General features: G+C 42.8%; 1 protein-coding gene across 1 annotated transcript in view; it reads left to right on the top strand.

Annotated features, from left to right (window-relative positions):
- unc5cb (unc-5 netrin receptor Cb) overlaps positions 1 to 19718 on the top strand; it is a 142501-nt gene extending 122783 nt beyond the window's left edge. The window contains exons 12-17 of the mRNA XM_085359774.1: positions 113 to 284; positions 13620 to 13853; positions 14515 to 14664; positions 14769 to 14933; positions 16123 to 16301; positions 19559 to 19718. Coding sequence (XP_085215900.1) covers positions 113 to 284; positions 13620 to 13853; positions 14515 to 14664; positions 14769 to 14933; positions 16123 to 16301; positions 19559 to 19718 — 1060 coding nt within the window. The remainder of the gene's footprint in view (positions 1 to 112; positions 285 to 13619; positions 13854 to 14514; positions 14665 to 14768; positions 14934 to 16122; positions 16302 to 19558) is intronic.
- The last annotated feature ends 748 nt before the right edge of the window (positions 19719 to 20466 follow it).

Below are 20466 nucleotides of genomic sequence, written 5' to 3'. Positions count from 1 at the left end.
GCCCCAGAACCTTATTTGCTGCTGTCAACCGCTCCGTGTCACACATACATACTGAGAGTGCCATCAGATTGTGGCTAAATATTGTATGTATGCTATCCCTGTGCGCCTCCAGGCCCTCGGTGGAAGATGGCCAAACGGTGCTCAGCCCCATGGTGAGCTGCGGACCCCCGGGGACCCTGTTGACTCGTCCGGTCATCATCACCATGCATCACTGTGCCGTGTGCGATGGCCAGCAGGACTGGCTGATCCAGCTCAAAAGCCAGTCGCCGCAGAATCAGTGGGAGGTGAGATGTGAGATTCACAGAGAAATTTGTGCTACAGTAGACTGTATCTATCGACTGCGCTCGAGTTTCAAAAATGGGTTTCTGACGGTCACATGCACACAAGAATTGAAATTATGTGTTTACAAGCGAATCTCTGCTCAGTGTGTCAGCGAGCAGTAAAAAAGAAAAGATGCTGTGAGAAATAAATCCATGATATGGCATGGGAGAACTGATAGGATGGAGGAGGTGAAAGGGATCAACGTCCCCTGCATTGTTTGTCCAACTCATAGTAGTACTCAAAGTAAACCCCTGCTGCACCTAGGAGCTGAAATAGTACATCTCTAATAGCAGGGAATGGACTGGGACTGTTTTCTTGCCCAGGCTGTTTCCTTGTACCTTTATAACGGCAGGTTTTTCATCAGGTGTGAACATGTATGGGGGTTTTTCTGTTCGTGTTGCTTTTTTTTTCAAGTCTTCCCTTTTGCTGTTTTTGTCACACACACTGATGCAGAAATGGACCAATTACCAAGGGATCATTTGCAGAGAAACTTGAAACAAATCTGCTTGTTAGGAGGGAACTTTGTTAGAAATGTGCCAGGTGGTCAGCTTACCTCCAAAACATATCTCTCAGCACCTCACCTGACGTGGCCGACCTTCTTGCGGGCAGCTATCAGCATCTTTTTCTTAGCTGTCAAAAGAAAAAAAGTCTTCCTTCCTTGTGGTTTTTAATTAACTTTCTACTCAAACCTTTTTAAGGAGAAAGGCTCCCTTAAAGATAAAAGCATTTAATAAAGGTTAGCAGGAGCAGGGCGCAGTACAGGAAGCATAATGAAAGGCAATGCTTTAGTGATACGTAACACGACTCCAGTCTATCCAGGCTTATTGCATAAATGATAAGATGATAATCAAAATGCACATTACTCTCAGGAAGGCCATGTCCAAATATATAGTGTAACCAGTATGTAACAAAATATATAAACAATGGGCAAATCAGAAGATTTCAGGAACGACAGGAGCCCAGAGGATGGGTAACCACAATGAAAACACAACTGCAAATGATGAAGCAATAGTTCAACTGTATTTGAAATTTGTGCACTGTATTGCCTTTACAATAACAACCAAAATTGTGTGTGCGCGCACAGATACCCAAAATAAAAAAGAAAAGAATGTTAGACCCGGGTCTTTTAAAGTGTCAATAGGATCCAGATCAGGCCTGTTTGGTGATCTGGTGAGTTATTGGTGTGAGTTCAGTCCACGATCGATGTATGGTTTGCACTGTTTTGTCCTACCACAGTTCAGGCAACCAGACTTCAAGATTCAATTCCAAATGGGCTGTGGCTCGCCATCCATTGCAATGGAAAATTATTCCTCTTCTGCGGATTTCCACAAAGTCTGTAATCCAATGTTCTCCGAGGAGTCTCAGCTCCTTTCTCCAACTCAAAAAACCTGACCTAAGAGTGAGGTCAGAATTACTTCAAATGAACACGGTTCACACTTAACTAACACTTCTGTTTAAAGTATAAATCATGAACAAAATGTGTTTCAATTTCTAATGTTGTACAACTAATCAAATTCTAAACGTTTTCATTACATGGCAATGTAGCTATCACCAATCATTAAAGCAATTCACACTGCTCATTAAAAGCAGCAAACTCAATATACTCTGCTCACGGTCAAGTAACAACAGTGATGAATAAAAGTAACACAATAAAACATTTCAATACAACAGATAGACATACTGTTTTTTCCTTAACCTAACAACAGCTAATAAGTTCTCAACTAACGCTTAACAACGGGAGTGAGCGTTTAGCACACTCGCTAGCTACTTGCATAGTACCGTCACCATTAGCGTTTGTTTTTTGAAGCGAACAACATTAACATTTCAGGATGCCGATCAGCGGCTATAACAGTTTCGTTACTCACCAGTGCAAAGCACTTCGTATTCATAAAACTAGCTTCGGCTATCCAAATCTGGCGGCTAATCAAGCAGACACCAACAGCTTCGCTGTTTCAACAGCTACCACGTTTTCCCCACAGGTACTGCTATGGCGCGTGTGGTCTAAGCAGCCTTAGCAGCGCAACCAAACATGAAAAACAAGGCGGGACAAACAATCCCATTGGTTGGACTGCATTTGTATCCAGGTCAAAAAATAACCTTTGAGAAACTAAATAAATAAATAAATAACACAAATAATGCAATTCCATACAAAATAATTTGGATTTTTTCTTTAGAGTCTCTCTCCAATCATGAGTGCTTTTAACTGAACAAAATAAAACACCTTTAATAATAAATTACAATAAACAGTCTCTAATTCCATCTGTTTGCCACTGGGCTACACTCTCCCCTCCTAAATTCATGCAAGTCCCTTTGCATGGGAGATGGCTGTGACCTCACCACTTGAGAGAGTGGCTCCTGGTAAGTTCCAACCTCCTTACTCTCTTGCAAAGCATCAGTAAAAGCTAAGCTCAAGCCTTGGAATAAGGATTGCACAATAGATATCAGTGGATTACCCAACTGGGTGTACTGCAGTCTTTCTGGCGGACCTCTATTCCTCACTGAACGTCGAAGAGTGTCCGTTTTATCACCTTCCACGCTCTGTTGTGAATCTTCTTTGTTAAAGGCCTCAGGCTCACTGTCAGAGTCTTCTCTGCTTAGAAGAACATCTCCCTGAAAGGTGGATGTGTCTGCTAAGTCATTTCCACTTCCAGGTACATCAGCAGCTGAGCGTTTTTCACTCACGGCATCCAAGGCAGTATCCTCCAAAATGATTTCTGCATTTCCATGAGACAAGTCTTCTCTGACTACCGTATCATTAACAGCTAAGCAGTCTTCAGTTAAATTTATCTGTGCTGCCTCACCATCATCGGTGTCAGGGGATGATTTTGGAATCTCGTACAATGTGGTGAATCGAATGGTTTCTCTGGGACGCCTCTCACGAAACCAAACGGTATCCTCCTCTGTCTCAGAAGGTTCAGTCTCATCATACTGTTTAGCTGATTGCCGTGTTACAGGCTTGCGTGTGGAGTTTGTCATAACAGGCTTCTCCTTAGTGGGTGTGACAAAACCACAAGGGAGTAGGAGATCTCGATGGACAGTTCGCCAAGAAGCGTCTCTGTTCTCAGGTTTTATTGTGTAAACTGGGAGATCTCCCGCCTGCTTTACCACCACATAAACATCTGACTCCCACTTATCAGCAAGCTTATGTTTCCCTCTTAGGCGTACAGCACGCACTAAAACTCTGTCTCCTTCTTCCAATTTAGAAGCGGTTACACGCAAGTCAAATCTGGTCTTATTCTTGTCAGCAATTTTTGCTGCGTTTTGTGCCGCGATCCTGTAACTCTCTTCCAGACGTGACTTCAAACTTTGCACATATTGCGAATGTGACTTGTAGCCGTCGTCTCTGAGGGGAAGACCAAAAGCCAGGTCAATGGGCAATCTGGGTTTACGGCCATACATTAATTCATAAGGTGAGTACCCTGTAACGTCGTTCTTTGTACAATTGTACGCATGAACCAATGGTTTCACAAAGCTATGCCACTGTGATTTGTCCTTGTTTTCCAATGTGCCAAGCATGCTCAACAGCGTCCTATTAAAACGCTCTACAGGGTTTCCCCTAGGATGGTAGGGCGTAGTACGAATCTTGTGAACACCCAGGATGTTGCATAGTTCTTTGATGATGTGTGACTCAAAGTCAGGCCCTTGGTCACTATGCAAACGTTCAGGAATGCCGTAATGGACAATGAAATTATCCCACAGGCACTTGGCAACTGTTTGAGCTTTCTGATTGGGAGTTGGGACGGCAATGGCATACTTAGTAAAGTGGTCTGTAAGTACGAGGACGTCCTTAATATTGCTCCTATCAGGCTCAATGGACAAAAAGTCCATACAAACAAGCTCAAGAGGTCTGGTGGACTTTATGGTGACCAAAGGAGCAGCTTTTTCAGGAAGGGATTTTCTCAGAACACAGCGATCACAGGTTTTAACCTTTTTCTCAACATCTGCAGCCATCCTTGGCCAGTAAAACCTTGTTCTCACCAGGTCGAGAGTGCGTTCAATCCCTAAGTGGCCCATATCATCATGGAGGCTATGGAGGACTGTGTCTCGAAACTGCTCTGGAAGAACAAGTTGCCAGGTTACACAACCTCCATCTTGTCGTGTTCGGTACAGTATTTGATTGTGTAGCTCAAGGCGACTGAATTCCCTGATTAGTAAGGGAATATCGGGCAGTTGCTTTCTAACGGTGGGTGGAACCTTGTCCCCAGTCTCGAGTTGAGCTATAATTTCCCTCAAACACGGGTCAGCTCGTTGTTCTGCCCTTAGCTGCTCTACTGGCATATGGGGAATAACTGGTAACCCACCACACTGATCTTCATTCACAAACTCATCTGGTATAGCAGATACAGACATGGCCAAAGAGTCTACCAGGGTGAAAGCACAATCCATCTCTTTGTTTTCACTTGGGCTACAGCCAATGAGGTGCCTCTCACAGATAGCTGGGACCACGTCTGGGCCAAGAGTGACTCCTTGACCAGACAGATGTGTTTCAGTGAACCGCTGTATACGTTCCTGCTCTTTTTGTGAAACGGTGTCATTGAGCAGTTCTCCATGTGGTCGTCTTGAAAGACCGTCTGCATCAGAATTTAACTTTCCAGCTCTGTACTGAAGCTGGAAGTTAAACGTGGAGAGTGCTGCTAGCCAACGATAGCTCATTGCATCCAACTTGGCTGTAGACAGAACATATGTTAAGGGATTGCTGTCAGTTACAACCATGAATTGGCTACCATAGAGGTAATCAGAAAATTTTTCTGTAACTGCCCACTTTAGAGCTAAAAACTCTAGTTTGTGGGCAGGGTAGCGAGACTCACTCTTGGACAAACCTCGGCTAGCATATGCTATTACTCTCATCTGCCCCTCCTGCTCCTGATACAAAGCAGCACCCAACCCCATAGTGCTGGCATCCGTATGGAGAGTGTAGGGCAACTTGGGGTCAGCAAAACCCAAGATCGGAGCAGTAGTTAGCTTTTCAATGATCGCTCGGAAAGCTTGTTCACACTCTGGAGTCCATCGCTCACCAAAGGGTTTTTTCGGATCATGATACTGAGGAGTGTTAGCTTTGGGCTTGGTACCTTTGCGAAGGGGTGGGTAACCTGAGGTCAGATTGGTGAGGGGCTTCACTAGGTTAGAATAGCTTTTAATGAAGCGTCTGTAATACCCTGCAAAACCAAGAAAAGACCTCAGTTCTTTCAGATCAGTAGGCACTGGCCAAGTTTGCAGAGCCTTCACTTTTTCAGGGTCAGTCTCCACCCCATTACGAGACACAACATGTCCCAAGTACCTCACTGATGTCTGAAAAAATTTACATTTCTCAGGGGATAATTTCAACCCGTACTCTTTCAGACGGTTGAGAACTTTGATCAGTCGGGTCTCATGTTCTTCCAGCGTTTTAGAGAAAACAATGATGTCATCAAGGAAGACAAGAACCTCCTTCAGGTTCATATCCCCCATGCATTTCTCCATGAGACGCTGAAATGTGCTTGGAGCGTTCGTAATGCCCTGCGGCATACGGTTAAACTCCCAAAATCCAATGGGACAAACGAAAGCTGTCTTCGGTTTGTCAGCCTCTTCAACCTCAATCTGGTAGTAACCAGATTTTAAGTCGAGGACAGAAAACCACTGGGAACCAGTCAGCGTGGAGAAAGTCTCCTCCAAGTTTGGGAGTGCATAAGCATCCTTCACTGTTTGCAGATTGAGCTTCCTGTAATCAACACAGAGACGCACATCCCCATTCTTCTTCCTCACCACCACTATGGGAGAAGAGAAGGGTGATGTGGACTCCCTGATCACACCTGCCTGTTGAAGTTCTAGCAAGTGCTTTCGGACAGCTTCCAGATCATTTGGGTGTATGGGGCGTGCCCTGTGCTTAAATGGAGTCTCATCAGATAGCTTGATTTGGTGTTTTACCTGATTAGTTCTCCCAAAGTCAATGTCATTTTGCGCGAAGACCTCCGGCATATTGGCAAGTTTTTGTGTTACTCTCTCTCTCCACTCAGCACTTATGGGTGAGTCCTCGAAGTTGAAGTTGAGGCCTAGCTTCTGCTTGGTGCTAGAATCTGGTGTCACCACACAATGCTCATGTGAGAGAACACGATGAAATGCACTGATTTCCCCAATCACACACTTCTGGGGAATAACAACATCATGATCCAGCTCATTAGTCATTACGACTGGCACTTTATATGGCGCTTTCTGGGGCAAGTCAATGAGGCAAGGTTTAACTAACACCCCACCTGGCAGTGCTGACAAGGAGGGATGTTCTAAGAGGACAGATTTCTCAGTGGTATGACTGTTTACATCAATGAACCCCTCTAACACTACGGTTTGTCCTGCTGGAACTAGCTGGGGGTCTTTTCCGAGCGAGGTGACCAGACCAAGGCGGTTATCCTTGCACTGCCTGTGTCGCAGCCCCAAAATCTTTAGCACTGCTTTGTAACCATATTGTGATGGTTCATACTCTTCAGGACAGGTATCACGATGGAGTTCGTAAAGTAGATCTAGTGTGTTAGTACCTATCAAAACTAGTGGCTGGGGGACTGTACGAACATCTGGAACCACCAATGCTAGTGTGGGGACTTCAACCTCAGCACCTAAAAACTCTTTGGGGAATACAGCATTAATCTCAATGTAGCCTAGATAAGGCACAGATTGGCCATTGGCTCCTTCAACCTCCAAAAGCTCAAAGAGAGGCCGGATCTCATGTTGTGACAGGTTCTGATTGTAAAACGACTGGGGAACAGTGGTGACTTGAGAGCCTGTATCCATTAAGCAGCTAACACAATTGCCCTCTATTTGAACCTGTGCTGTAGTTTTCGCCCCTATTAAACCTTTGGGTAATTTGAAATTACCACGCTCAGCATTCAATGTTAACATGGCACCCTTCTTAGTGGTCACTTTAGGCTTCTTATCAGCGGGACGTGTTTGACCCGTTGCAGTCCCCATCTGTCCCACGACAGGGACTGAATTCAGTTTAACGAAGGTGTGTTTCGGTGTTGGCTTTCCCATAACTGCTGACGGATTCTCAGTTCCTTTCTTTTAGCAGCTACCAGGGCAGGATTTGGATCTGACTCACAGGTGGCCACAATATGACCATCCTCCCCACAACGGAAACAGTACCACGGTTTTGGCTTTACAGTTAAAGCGCTGTGTGGAGGGGGCCCTGGTTCAGTCTTTGCATGGTCAGGTTTTTTAGTTTCATCTTTCTGCATGTGTTCTTTCTTAGAAGCAGTGGGTTTTCTTTGTTTCATGAGTGCTGTCAATTGACTCTTCAAGTCAGCAACTTGCTTCTTTAACTTACTTAGGTCACTTGATTCAGATTCAGCTTGTGTTTCGCTTGTTTCCTGAACACTCTGTCTATGGGAGACAACCTTAGGTTTGGTAGTACCAAGGTGCCGTTTCATTCTACTAGTTTTTGTTTCTTGCCTATTTTCTGCAGTACGCAGCAGCAACAAAAGCTCAGCGAGTGATGGGGGTTGTCGATCCTTAAGTTCTAGCTGCAAGACAGCAAGCAAGTCATGATTCCAACAACCCCTGTAAAATTGTTTCAGGAGGTGTTTGTCGACCTCTTGTGGCTGTACACCTCCCCTGCGTACAGTACGGTTCAATGCCACCTGCAGGCGATGCAGGTAAGCTGAGGGTTTTTCTCCAGGATCTTGCAACGTGTTCATGAACCTCACCAACAATTCCTCCCCATCCTCAACTGTGCCAAAGGCAGATTCCAATAATTGCAGGTAGGTAGATGGTGGCGCTTCAGGTCCAAGATGTCGAACTACATCTGAAGCAGGAATGAGGAGGCTCTCGAGAATTTTATGAGTCTTCTCCAAGTCAGAAACAGAAGTGTCCTCCATCATTAAATCAACATGAGAGCGCCAAGTATCATAATCAGCTTCATTATATGGCCGGGGAATCTTCCCAGAAAAAGCTCTCAGTCTCAAGGTGGAATGGGTACGTGACATCTTATCATCACTCTTTACAATGTGTTCAACCACAATTCTCTGTACGTCTGGTGGGTTAAGCTCACCAGGATTTACAGTCAGGGATCTCTTGGTTCCAGAGCTTAAAGTCGGTGTGCGATATTCATCATCAGCGTGGCCAAGCTTAGGACAGACTGAAATACCAGCTGATTCAATAAAAGTAGCAGGGGTCTGGCTGGGCCTGTCAGTATGATCAACTTCCTCTATTTCAACCTCAGTACTGAGTGCAACACTTTCTTCGGCGACACCCACAGACTTTTCAATTTTTGTCATCACCTCTCTCAGTACCTCTTCAAAATCTTTCCCACTTAGCTTGGCTATTCCTCGCAGTTCACTCAGGTAAGTATCTGTGACACTCCCCCCAACTCTCTGGGAATAAACATCTGTCAAAGCATGTACAGAAAATACTACATCAGGATTGGCAGCTGAGGGGTGGACATAGGGCAACAAGGGTCCTAATGTTTGCACTGCTACTCCTGAGTTATACTCCACTATCTGATCCTTGTTGAATTCAGATACTTGATCATCAATGGTGAGGACCCTACTAATAGAGCCGTACTGCTTTAAGAACTCAAAAATCTCTTCATCCTTTTCTGATCCTGTTACCCCACGCACTATGACAGCATTTGGGACCTTAATACCTAATTTTTCAACAAAATCCATCTTTTGGTGCGACAGACGGTCTTACCAAAAGCTCAATCACACAAAATATGCTTCACTATCGTCACCCATTAATTCAAGGCTCCTGGCTGGCTCGCCACTTTTACACTGTAACCAGTATGTAACAAAATATATAAACAATGGGCAAATCAGAAGATTTCAGGAACGACAGGAGCCCAGAGGATGGGTAACCACAATGAAAACACAACTGCAAATGATGAAGCAATAGTTCAACTGTATTTGAAATTTGTGCACTGTATTGCCTTTACAATAACAACCAAAATTGTGTGTGCGCGCACAGATACCCAAAATAAAAAAGAAAAGAATGTTAGACCCGGGTCTTTTAAAGTGTCAATAGGATCCAGATCAGGCCTGTTTGGTGATCTGGTGAGTTATTGGTGTGAGTTCAGTCCACGATCGATGTATGGTTTGCACTGTTTTGTCCTACCACAGTTCAGGCAACCAGACTTCAAGATTCAATTCCAAATGGGCTGTGGCTCGCCATCCATTGCAATGGAAAATTATTCCTCTTCTGCGGATTTCCACAAAGTCTGTAATCCAATGTTCTCCGAGGAGTCTCAGCTCCTTTCTCCAACTCAAAAAACCTGACCTAAGAGTGAGGTCAGAATTACTTCAAATGAACACGGTTCACACTTAACTAACACTTCTGTTTAAAGTATAAATCATGAACAAAATGTGTTTCAATTTCTAATGTTGTACAACTAATCAAATTCTAAACGTTTTCATTACATGGCAATGTAGCTATCACCAATCATTAAAGCAATTCACACTGCTCATTAAAAGCAGCAAACTCAATATACTCTGCTCACGGTCAAGTAACAACAGTGATGAATAAAAGTAACACAATAAAACATTTCAATACAACAGATAGACATACTGTTTTTTCCTTAACCTAACAACAGCTAATAAGTTCTCAACTAACGCTTAACAACGGGAGTGAGCGTTTAGCACACTCGCTAGCTACTTGCATAGTACCGTCACCATTAGCGTTTGTTTTTTGAAGCGAACAACATTAACATTTCAGGATGCCGATCAGCGGCTATAACAGTTTCGTTACTCACCAGTGCAAAGCACTTCGTATTCATAAAACTAGCTTCGGCTATCCAAATCTGGCGGCTAATCAAGCAGACACCAACAGCTTCGCTGTTTCAACAGCTACCACGTTTTCCCCACAGGTACTGCTATGGCGCGTGTGGTCTAAGCAGCCTTAGCAGCGCAACCAAACATGAAAAACAAGGCGGGACAAACAATCCCATTGGTTGGACTGCATTTGTATCCAGGTCAAAAAATAACCTTTGAGAAACTAAATAAATAAATAAATAACACAAATAATGCAATTCCATACAAAATAATTTGGATTTTTTCTTTAGAGTCTCTCTCCAATCATGAGTGCTTTTAACTGAACAAAATAAAACACCTTTAATAATAAATTACAATAAACAGTCTCTAATTCCATCTGTTTGCCACTGGGCTACAATAGCATCAGTTTATACCCAATAATAAGGCCTTCTGTCAGATCATCATTAAAAAGTGACTTAAATAATGTAATTTTCAGCAAGCCCTTACATAATTTCCTCTTGCTGATGCGATGGCATTACTTACAGAGCCGAGGAAAAACTGCCCAACTGGCCCCCACATGCCTTCGTGACATTGATGAATTACTTGGACACAACCAATAAAGCTCAGTGTAAACTGAGGATTTTTAAAGAAGAAATGATTCCTGATTACATCTCCGTCCTGCCACAAACGCAGATGGTAATATGTGATGTGACGGCGGCTTCCTTCGTATGAGTTTCCTTTTCCCTCTGAGGCCAGCCTCGGCGCTGCATGAGTGAAATATTGCTTTATATGACATGCTCTGTCAAAATGTGTTTTCATCACTGCAGTGGATACAGGAGAGATGAGCTCCTCCAAAGGAGTTTTCCACGGATATTTATATTGAGAATAATCAGTTCCGTTGGCGTCTGGGAGCCCGCAGCCCTCCCCAGTTGATGCACGCACGCACACACCGATTCACACACAATCTCATGGTGTTGTGATGATGATGAAGATGGCGTGTCATATAATGAGGAACATGTGGGGATTTCTGCTTCAGTAACTCTCCTACTTAAAATCCTCCCACGTCTACATGGGAGGGGGAAAAAAGCCGGCTGATGAATTTTTGACTAAATTAACATTTGTATGTTTGTATGTTTAATTGTTTCTGCCTGCACACAGTACTACATATGAAGCAGGGCCACTTTTTCACTGTGCGTTCCAATTATCCCCCAATAAGGATCCCTAGTGCCATCCCACAGGAGCAGTTAAGAGTCTAATGATCTGCCATAATACTGCTGTTAAACGGCCTAGCTCACAATAATTGTGAGCTAGGCCGTAAGTAATTCCTCTTCTGTCTCTCATAATAGGCTGAATTAATACCAGTGTGCCACTCTGTGAGAGTGTTTGGATTAGAGCGAGAACGACGGAGAGAGGAAGAGAAAGAATAAGCGAGATGAAGAGAAATGAAGAGAGGGTTAAAGAAAAAGAGGGAGAGTCGCAGGAGGCTCCTCAGACCTTGCAATCCTAATGAAAGAGAAATGTGTCCTGGCATTGGTGTCGTTACAGGGGTCAACTGCAAATAGTCGGGATACTTATGCTTCCATTTTCCGCGTGAGACAGTCTCAAATATTAGTAATACACACACACACTAACTGTTACTTCGAGAGTACACGGCTTCTGTGAAAAGGTCAGGACATTAATTGTGCTTTCTGCATTAAAATGCAATTTAAATTCATTCTGTTTCAGTTAAATGTGACTGAGCACATTTCTGTGTGGCAAAAAAGCAACACATGTACAAGTTTAGCTATTAATTACCCAGTGGCAAAGACTTCATGTAAAAATATGTGGTTTTCACTAATTAGCCAATCCAATTTAACGTTTACAAATCCACACTTGAGGCTTTTAAATACACTCTTTTAAATACACAGACTCACTACTGTAGGCCAGTTAATATATCCATAACTCCACGCAATATACTATACAGTAACTCTGTAGTCTAGCGGTTAACAATAACATGTAAAAGATCACACAGTAGTTCAAGACCAGGAGCAGACACAAATCCCAGGAAGGGCTGTAACAGGAAGTGCATCCACAAGAAAAATCTGTGGTGACCCTTTAATAAAGAGGCAGCTGAAAGAAAAAGAAGACACTGTACCGATTATTTATCTAATCGGTTTCAAACATGGAATTCAGCAACAAGCTGTGACATTTTCTATTCTTTTGATAACATTGCTGCATATTTTCCAGTTTTTCTGCAGATGTACAAATAATGCAAGAATATGGTTCTCACATAAGTTTCCCTGGACAACATGCATTAAACCGTTTACAGTTGCTGTTCTCCTGAAAGCCCCTTTGCAACCCTCCTCTGTACCGTCACCTCCTTTTCATGCTGTGTTTGAGGTAATCGGGGTGATGTTTGTTGAGGTCTACTCTGGGTCATTTCTATCTTGGGAAACAGCTGGGGAATTATTTCAACCACTGGATGCATTTCAGAGGCTTTACTCTTGATTTATATGCTTTTGACTGAGTAAGTCAAATTTATGACTTCAAAACTTCATGTGAGCTTCTTCATTTCACGTGAAAGAAAATAATTCAAATTACGTCAATCTTATATTTTGCTCCAGTGGTCCAATGACAAATGTAGCTACACAGTGCTGTGCAGGTCGAGGGATTTATCCCTCTCATAGCACTGTAGGCTCAGGCATTCAACATTCTTCCTTTGCCAATGTATTCCTCAGTTCAGTGAATTTCATATATTTGATCCATGATGCATGTCATGCTGGCACGCCCTGTCATGTGCGTGTATATATACATATGCATATATATAAACAGAACTGTGACATCTATAGCACTTTCTACACTGCAACATGGACACAATGTTAAGGTTTATGCGCGTATGCAAACGCAGCACTGCAGGCTACTTGGGGTTTAATATCTTGAATTATCCAAGGACACTTCAGCATTGTATGCAGGAGTTGGGGATTAAACCACCGACCACAATCAGCCCTATGCCATTAAAAACAACAAGGTTTTTGGGAGGTCATGGGTAACCACTGAGCAATGTGCAGGTCCATCTATGAAATGTAATTGAAACAAGAAGCATTACCTGTGCAAATGAAAAAGCAACTTCAGAGTACTAAAGTCGACTTCTAAATAGTTGAACATGCACAATTTGACACTAAAATCATTCATAAATGCAAGTCTTGCTTACTTTATGTAAAGAAAAATTATATTTTCCGCCTTTCTCATCAGCCATCACGAAAATGACTGCAGTTTTCAAATGGCTAATGGGCTCGATCAAAAAAGTAATCAAAAGAGAGCATACATGCCAGTTTTGGTACTTGTATCTATCTACATTTTTGCTGTAATGTGAAGTTATCTGCTTCACGAAACAGATCAATACAACCAAATAGAACTGACAGCTGTAGCAGTATTGTGCGAGCAAATGGAGATATGTAGGGAAAATTGGATATGGCATATTTTGCTCTAGTCAAAAATCGTATTAACCATGCCCCACTTCTATTTTTTGCTTGATACATACATGACAAAACCCAGGCTTATTCTTCAACATTCCTCTTTTTTCCCCCTTTCTCCTTGTCCACGCTCTAGGATATAGTGGTAGTAGGAGAAGAGAATTTCACCACACCTTGCTATATCCAAATGGATGACGAGGCTTGCCACATCCTGACAGAGACGCTGGGCACCTACTGCCTCGTGGGTCAATCTCTCAGCGCTGCCACCACTAAGCGCCTCAAACTAGCCATCTTTGGCCCCGTCACCTGCCCAGCCATGGAGTATCACATCAGAGTCTACTGCCTGGACGACACACAGGACGCACTCAAGGTAAATGCGCAGCACGCTGTACTGAATGTGTGCATAGCCTTTGTCTCATTATTTGTATCACTGAAATGAATATAATTGTGATTTTTTTTTTCCCCACTGTAACTGAATTGTTTATGCGCAAGCACAGCCAGCAGATGATGTGTGGGAGGCAGAATGAGAAATCTTTGTGTTGGTGTGTCACAATAAGGAGATACAAGCGCCTGTATTTGAATAACGTAGCTGCTGCAACAACACAAAATAAGCCACATATATCCCTCCTTCTCTACTGTTGTCTCATCACCTCAATTCTGTTTAATACCTTCATGCGCCTGCATGAAGGAAAGATAAGGAAGGATTATTGTACTGAGGAGGGATATTGAACACAGTTATTAAGTTTGGGAATGAGTAATGAGAAGTGATAGTGATCCTGCTGCAAGGACACAGAAGTTGATTTCAGGTTTGCATGTCTAGATTTAAGTTTGTAAAGCCCTGCGGATGATTATAACGTAATATTTTATTAAAAACTAATCATTTGTAAATGTACTTGTGAGAATTCCTCAGAGACTATTATCACAGGAATACAGCAGCAGTTTGTCTGCTTTTCAACTGGTATAAAGAAGAAGCTTTTTGAGGTCGGTATAGATGGTGTCCTTGCTAATCAAGCTTGCTTTTGTTTATTTAGGAAGTCCTTCAAATGGAGAAGCAGATGGGTGGGAAACTGTTGGATGAACCAAAGACTCTCATCTTTAAGGACAGCACCCACAACCTGAGGCTTTCCATCCATGATGTTCCCCACACATTATGGAAGAGCAAACTGCTAGCCAAGTACCAGGTAAACTGCTCATTTTACTCCTTTTTCAGTAAAAGGCCATGCACAGTGTGCCACATGGTTTCTCCCACCGATGTAACTCCTCTACACTTTCCACTTCTCTGCAGGAGCTTTCCTTTCAGCAGGTGTGGAGCGGCTCACAAAGGAACCTCCACTGCTGCTTTACCCTGGAGCGCTTCTCTTCCAGCACGGTGGACCTGACCTGCAAAATATGTGTGCGCCAAGTGGAAGGAGAAGGACAGATTTTTCAGCTGGACACTACACTGTCGGAGGTAGCGTTTGATACTTGGAGTAAACATCCCCCCCCGGCCCCTGCAGGTGGATGCTGGGCCGGTGGAGGGGTTGAAGCAGCAGGCAGTGATGCAGGGCATCAGCACCACTGACTTGTCAGAGGGAGATTGGAGATTTTGGAGCCTAAAAATAACAATAAATTGGGTGGGGACGGTGTATGACACGAGGAGAGTGAAGCATGTAAATGTGTAGGACAGTCAGGCTCAAGTTGGATGCCAGACCTTTAAGTATAACAAATTAAATACCATCTGATTTCATTATATTCACATAAAAGAGCACTACACGACTAGCACTACAGGCTGAGGAAAAATGCTTGTATTTGATTTTGTAATGAACTGTTTCCCTCCTAATGCTTTCACTTGATTTATAAAGGCTTAAAGTAATTATTCACCTTGACTGGATACGGGGCATAGCCTTCGAAATTATAATGGAAACCTCAAAGGTCTGTGCGACTTTTGTGCTCTGCTTTCACATGAATTTTGCATCCAGAGCTGTTTTGACTCTTCCCCTCCACCTCGCCCTCATTGTCCTTCCACCGAGCCAGACGCTCAGAATGAATTTAACCTCGTTTCCATTTCCTCTTCCCACTTTTTGCAACGTTCACAAAAACTGGCAAGGTGTGAGACAGGGGAGTTTCAACCATGCCGCCTACATAGAGTCTTGCTTATGACAAGAGAGGAGCACAGGAGGGTATAATAAGCCTGTGTCCCCCCCCCAGTCATGCTGCACTTGCTTTACAAAGGCCATCTGGCTAGGAGAATAGAGCTTGAGGGATGGAGGAGCACTCATGCTTTGTGCTCAGTAATGAGATAAATTACAGTACATACAGTGCAGAGCTGTGTTACTGCCTGGCCTTGGTTCATTTGTCTCTGGGTCTTGATCTGGTTTCTGTAGCCAGACATCCAGTGCTTAATCCTCCAGATGCAGTATATTTAAAAGAAAATCACTCAGCTTGCATCAGTAAATGGATGGCAACGCAACGAAGGGTTTTCAATTTTTTTTATGGCACCTGGAAAAAGAAATTTCCTGTGCTACAAATCCATTTGAACTACATTATGTTTCATTTTGCGAGGTGTTGAATTATGTCCAGGCAGTCTGCAAACTAGGGGGGAAAAAACCACAGCTACAGTCTGTGTCTCTGCTTTAATCCCTCTCATTCTCTCTTTACAGGATTCCCAGAGTATTGACACATCTCTGCTGGATCCTGCCAGCAACATCACGACACTGGTAGGGCCAAATGCCTTTCGCATCCCTGTTTCTATCCGTCAGAAGCTGTGCGGCAGCCTGGACGCACCGCAGACCAGAGGCAATGACTGGAGGATGTTGGCCCACAAACTCAATCTTGACAGGTGGGTTGACAAACAATGAAAAGGGTGAAATGGTAACTTACATTTAGGACCTCTGGGATCACAGTCTGGCCACAGAAACAGCCTTTACTTTAAAGTTAAATAGTTTAAACAAAACTATTTTTCTGTTAATATAGACAACTAAAATGAAATATATTAGAATTTGTTTTTAAAAAGTAATTATTCATTTATCCATCCAGCAGGCCAGCCATCTGTACATCTTATATACAGGGAGTGCAGAATTATTAGGCAAGTTGTATTTTTGAGGACTAATTTTATTATTGAACAACAACCATGTTCTCAATGAACCCAAAAAACTCATTAATATCAAAGCTGAATGTTTTTGGAAGTAGATTTTAGTTTGTTTTTAGTTTGAGCTATTTTAGGGGGATATCTGTGTGTGCAGGTGACTATTACTGTGCATAATTATTAGGCAACTTAACAAAAAACAAATATATACCCATTTCAATTATTTATTTTTACCAGTGAAACCAATATAACATCTCCACATTCACAAATATACATTTCTGACATTCAAAAACAAAACAAAAACAAATCAGCGACCAATATAGCCACCTTTCTTTGCAAGGACACTCAAAAGCCTGCCATCCCTGGATTCTGTCAGTGTTTTGATCTGTTCACCGTCAACATTGCGTGCAGCAGCAACCACAGCCTCCCAGACACTGTTCAGAGAGGTGTACTGTTTTCCCTCCTTGTAAATCTCACATTTGATGATGGACCACAGGTTCTCAATGGGGTTCAGATCAGGTGAACAAGGTGGCCATGTCATTAGTTTTTCTTCTTTTATACCCTTGCTTGCCAGCCACGCTGTGGAGTACTTGGACGCGTGTGATGGAGCATTGTCCTGCATGAAAATCATGTTTTTCTTGAAGGATGCAGACTTCTTCCTGTACCACTGCTTGAAGAAGGTGTCTTCCAGAAACTGGCAGTAGGACTGGGAGTTGAGCTTGACTCCATCCTCAACCCGAAAAGGCCCCACAAGCTCATCTTTGATGATACCAGCCCAAACCAGTACTCCACCTCCACCTTGCTGGCGTCTGAGTCGGACTGGAGCTCTCTGCCCTTTACCAATCCAGCCACGGGCCCATCCATCTGGCCCATCAAGACTCACTCTCATTTCATCAGTCCATAAAACCTTAGAAAAACCAGTCTTGAGATATTTCTATGCCCAGTCTTGACGTTTCAGCTTGTGTGTCTTGTTCAGTGGTGGTCGTCTTTCAGCTTTTCTTACCTTGGCCATGTCTCTGAGTATTGCACACCTTGTGCTTTTGGGCACTCCATTGATGTTGCAGCTCTGAAATATGGCCAAACTGGTGGCAAGTGGCATCTTGGCAGCTGCACGCTTGACTTTTCTCAGTTCATGGGCAGTTATTTGGCGCCTTGGTTTTTCCACACGCTTCTTGCGACCCTGTTGACTATTTTGAATGAAACGCTTGATTGTTCGATGATCACGCTTCAGAAGCTTTGCAATTTTGAGACTGCTGCATCCCTCTGCAAGATATCTCACTATTTTTGACTTTTCTGAGCCTGTCAAGTCCTTCTTTTGACCCATTTTGCCAAAGGAAAGGAAGTTGCCTAATAATTATGCACACCTGATATAGGGTGTTGATGTCATTAGACCACACCCCTTCTCATTACAGAGATGCACATCACCTAATATGCTTAATTGGTAGTAGGCTTTCAAGACTATACAGGTTGGAGTAAGACAACATGCATGAAGAGGATGATGTGGACAAAATACTCATTTGCCTAATAATTCTGCACTCCCTGTATTACATATTATGTATTGAATCATAGCTAACAAGAGGAGATGACCCATAAGCCTTTTATATATTACATTATGCATTCATTCATATTACTAGAGGTTGTTGTTTAGTCATACAGGTTTAATTACTGATCTGTGGTCTCACTTGGAAAACATTAAGTGTCACTTTTCAGCCTGCAAGATTAATGTTTTGAACAGGCATAGTTTTGATTTATTAACCTAACTAAACAACCAGTGAACACATACATAATGAACAGAACATAAACCGCAGCTCCAGGTTTAAAGGTTTTTTTTCTCCTACTGGGACCTGGACTGTCCGCTGAAACACAAGTATTAGAAATATCAGATGCAACTTTAAAATAGCCACACTGATAATGTTCATCGGTTGGTTTAAAAAACCAGTTATCAACATATTTATTTGTCATTTCACAGCTTGGGCCTTTTGTCATGAAGGTTGTGTGTTTTCCTTGTGGCTGCATGGAATCCCTTGGGTTAATTAATGATTCCACATTGTCCTTAGATGCATATGTGAGCATGAATCGTCTGAGTTGCTGTGTTAGTTGCTGTGATGGGACTGGCCAACTGTCTGCAGTGTACCGCACCCCTCACCCAATGTGTCCTAGGATAGGGTCTAAGTGGCTCTAACACCTAAATAGCTTCTAACTACAGTTTAATTAACTGTCAATTTTCTGTTTATTCATAGTGGTTTTTATAGCGTGGTACCAGTAAAGAAAGAACGGCTGTTTTTTCATTAGAAGTAAACATTAAGAGTCCATGGGGACTCAAACTGTTGATAAGTGATCTATTTTTAATTTGATTGTGAGTGATCTGTGGGAATGTGACTCATTCTGATAAACATCAGAGCTGAGGAAAGATGAAAAAAACAATGGAGACAGAGTGACGTTCCTCTTTTTAAAACATCATCCCCGTGTCTTTGATAGTCTTCTGTTTGTGATGGACGTACAATGCGCACCCATTTTTAAGGTCCCAGCTCAGCAGGGCAGCCTTATCACAGACAGCAGCTGCAGATTGACGAGACCACTGGCAGACTTTGGCATGAAGGACAAAGGGTGAAGGCGAGAGACTCGAATGAATGAATATATATATATATATATATATATATATATATATATATATATATATATATATATCAATTCAAAGCCAAAGCAAAAGTCATTAAAAGAAAACAAAGCGATCATTAGTTCTGCATAGACTGCAAATACATTTGAGGATGTATATCAGTGCTCACTTTGCTTTCCTCTCATGCCCACAGTATCTCATTACTGACCAGAAAGGTTACTGTGTATAGAAGGAAAAAATAGAAAGTAAGAATTAAAGTATTTGATGATGAAAAGATTATTGCAGCACACCAACGAGTTTTTTATTACTAATAAGCAAACTCATTCCTCTCTATTAACCATTTGTCTGCTTTTCTAACCTACCTCTCTCTGGTTTCACATGATCACTCTTTTAGGTATCTTAACTACTTTGCCACCAAATCCAGCCCCACTGGAGTGATCCTGGACTTGTGGGAGGCCCAGCATTTTCCTGACGGCAACCTCAGTCGCCTTGCCCAAGTACTGGAGGAGATGGGACGCCATGACAGCCTTGTTCCCGCGGTGACTGAACACTGACATCTGCCTGCCAGGGACAAGTGACATTCCAGGGAGGAAGAAGACACAAAGTGAATATGAAAAGAGGGTGGACCCCCTCAAACACACCCCACACACACCCCAAAAAACAACAACAAAAAAAAGCAGGAAAAGTCATTCTCGATGACAAATGCACGCACACACACTCACAGAAGCTGCCTGTGTGTACACTCAAAGAAGTAAGGAGATAGTCACAGCCAGGTCTACCCTGCCATGACCCAGTTAAATATTGGCAACAAAGGTTGTGAAAACTTGGAGAGTAAACAAGAATCTCTGCCAGTCATTTTCAGGCTGTTTCTCTCCTCGTTCTTTCTCTCTCTCTCTCTCCCTCTCTTGTAAGAATGATTTGATATTTTTGGCTATGGTTTCCTTGGAAACATGTTTCCGGTTTATTCGGATGGACTGTGCAGATGTGGATGATGCCCTCACAACAGTGACAGGTCAATGGATCAAAGGAGGAAGATCGGCGAAAGAACGTCTCATTCTCCAAAAATCAGTCTCCATGGCAACTCCATGGAAAAGTATGTGTTCTGTGACAACATAGTATTTAATGATATGCCTATTTATACATGTCTTTTTTTGTATCTTATGCTGTCTGTTACTGAACCGTATTTCGTTTCTTCTTTCATTGCGTTTGACTGTATTACAGCACCACCTGGTGGACACCTGGCGCTGTAACTATTCTTTCTGTCGGCCACATTTATAACACAGAGGGAACTCAACGATCATA

Source organism: Diplotaxodon limnothrissa, linkage group LG7, assembly GCF_057381915.1.
Source record: "Diplotaxodon limnothrissa isolate DT_005_m linkage group LG7, D_limnothrissa_male_GT1.1, whole genome shotgun sequence".
Lineage (NCBI taxonomy): Eukaryota > Metazoa > Chordata > Actinopteri > Cichliformes > Cichlidae > Diplotaxodon > Diplotaxodon limnothrissa.
This window is presented reverse-complemented; position numbering and strand designations above follow the sequence as displayed.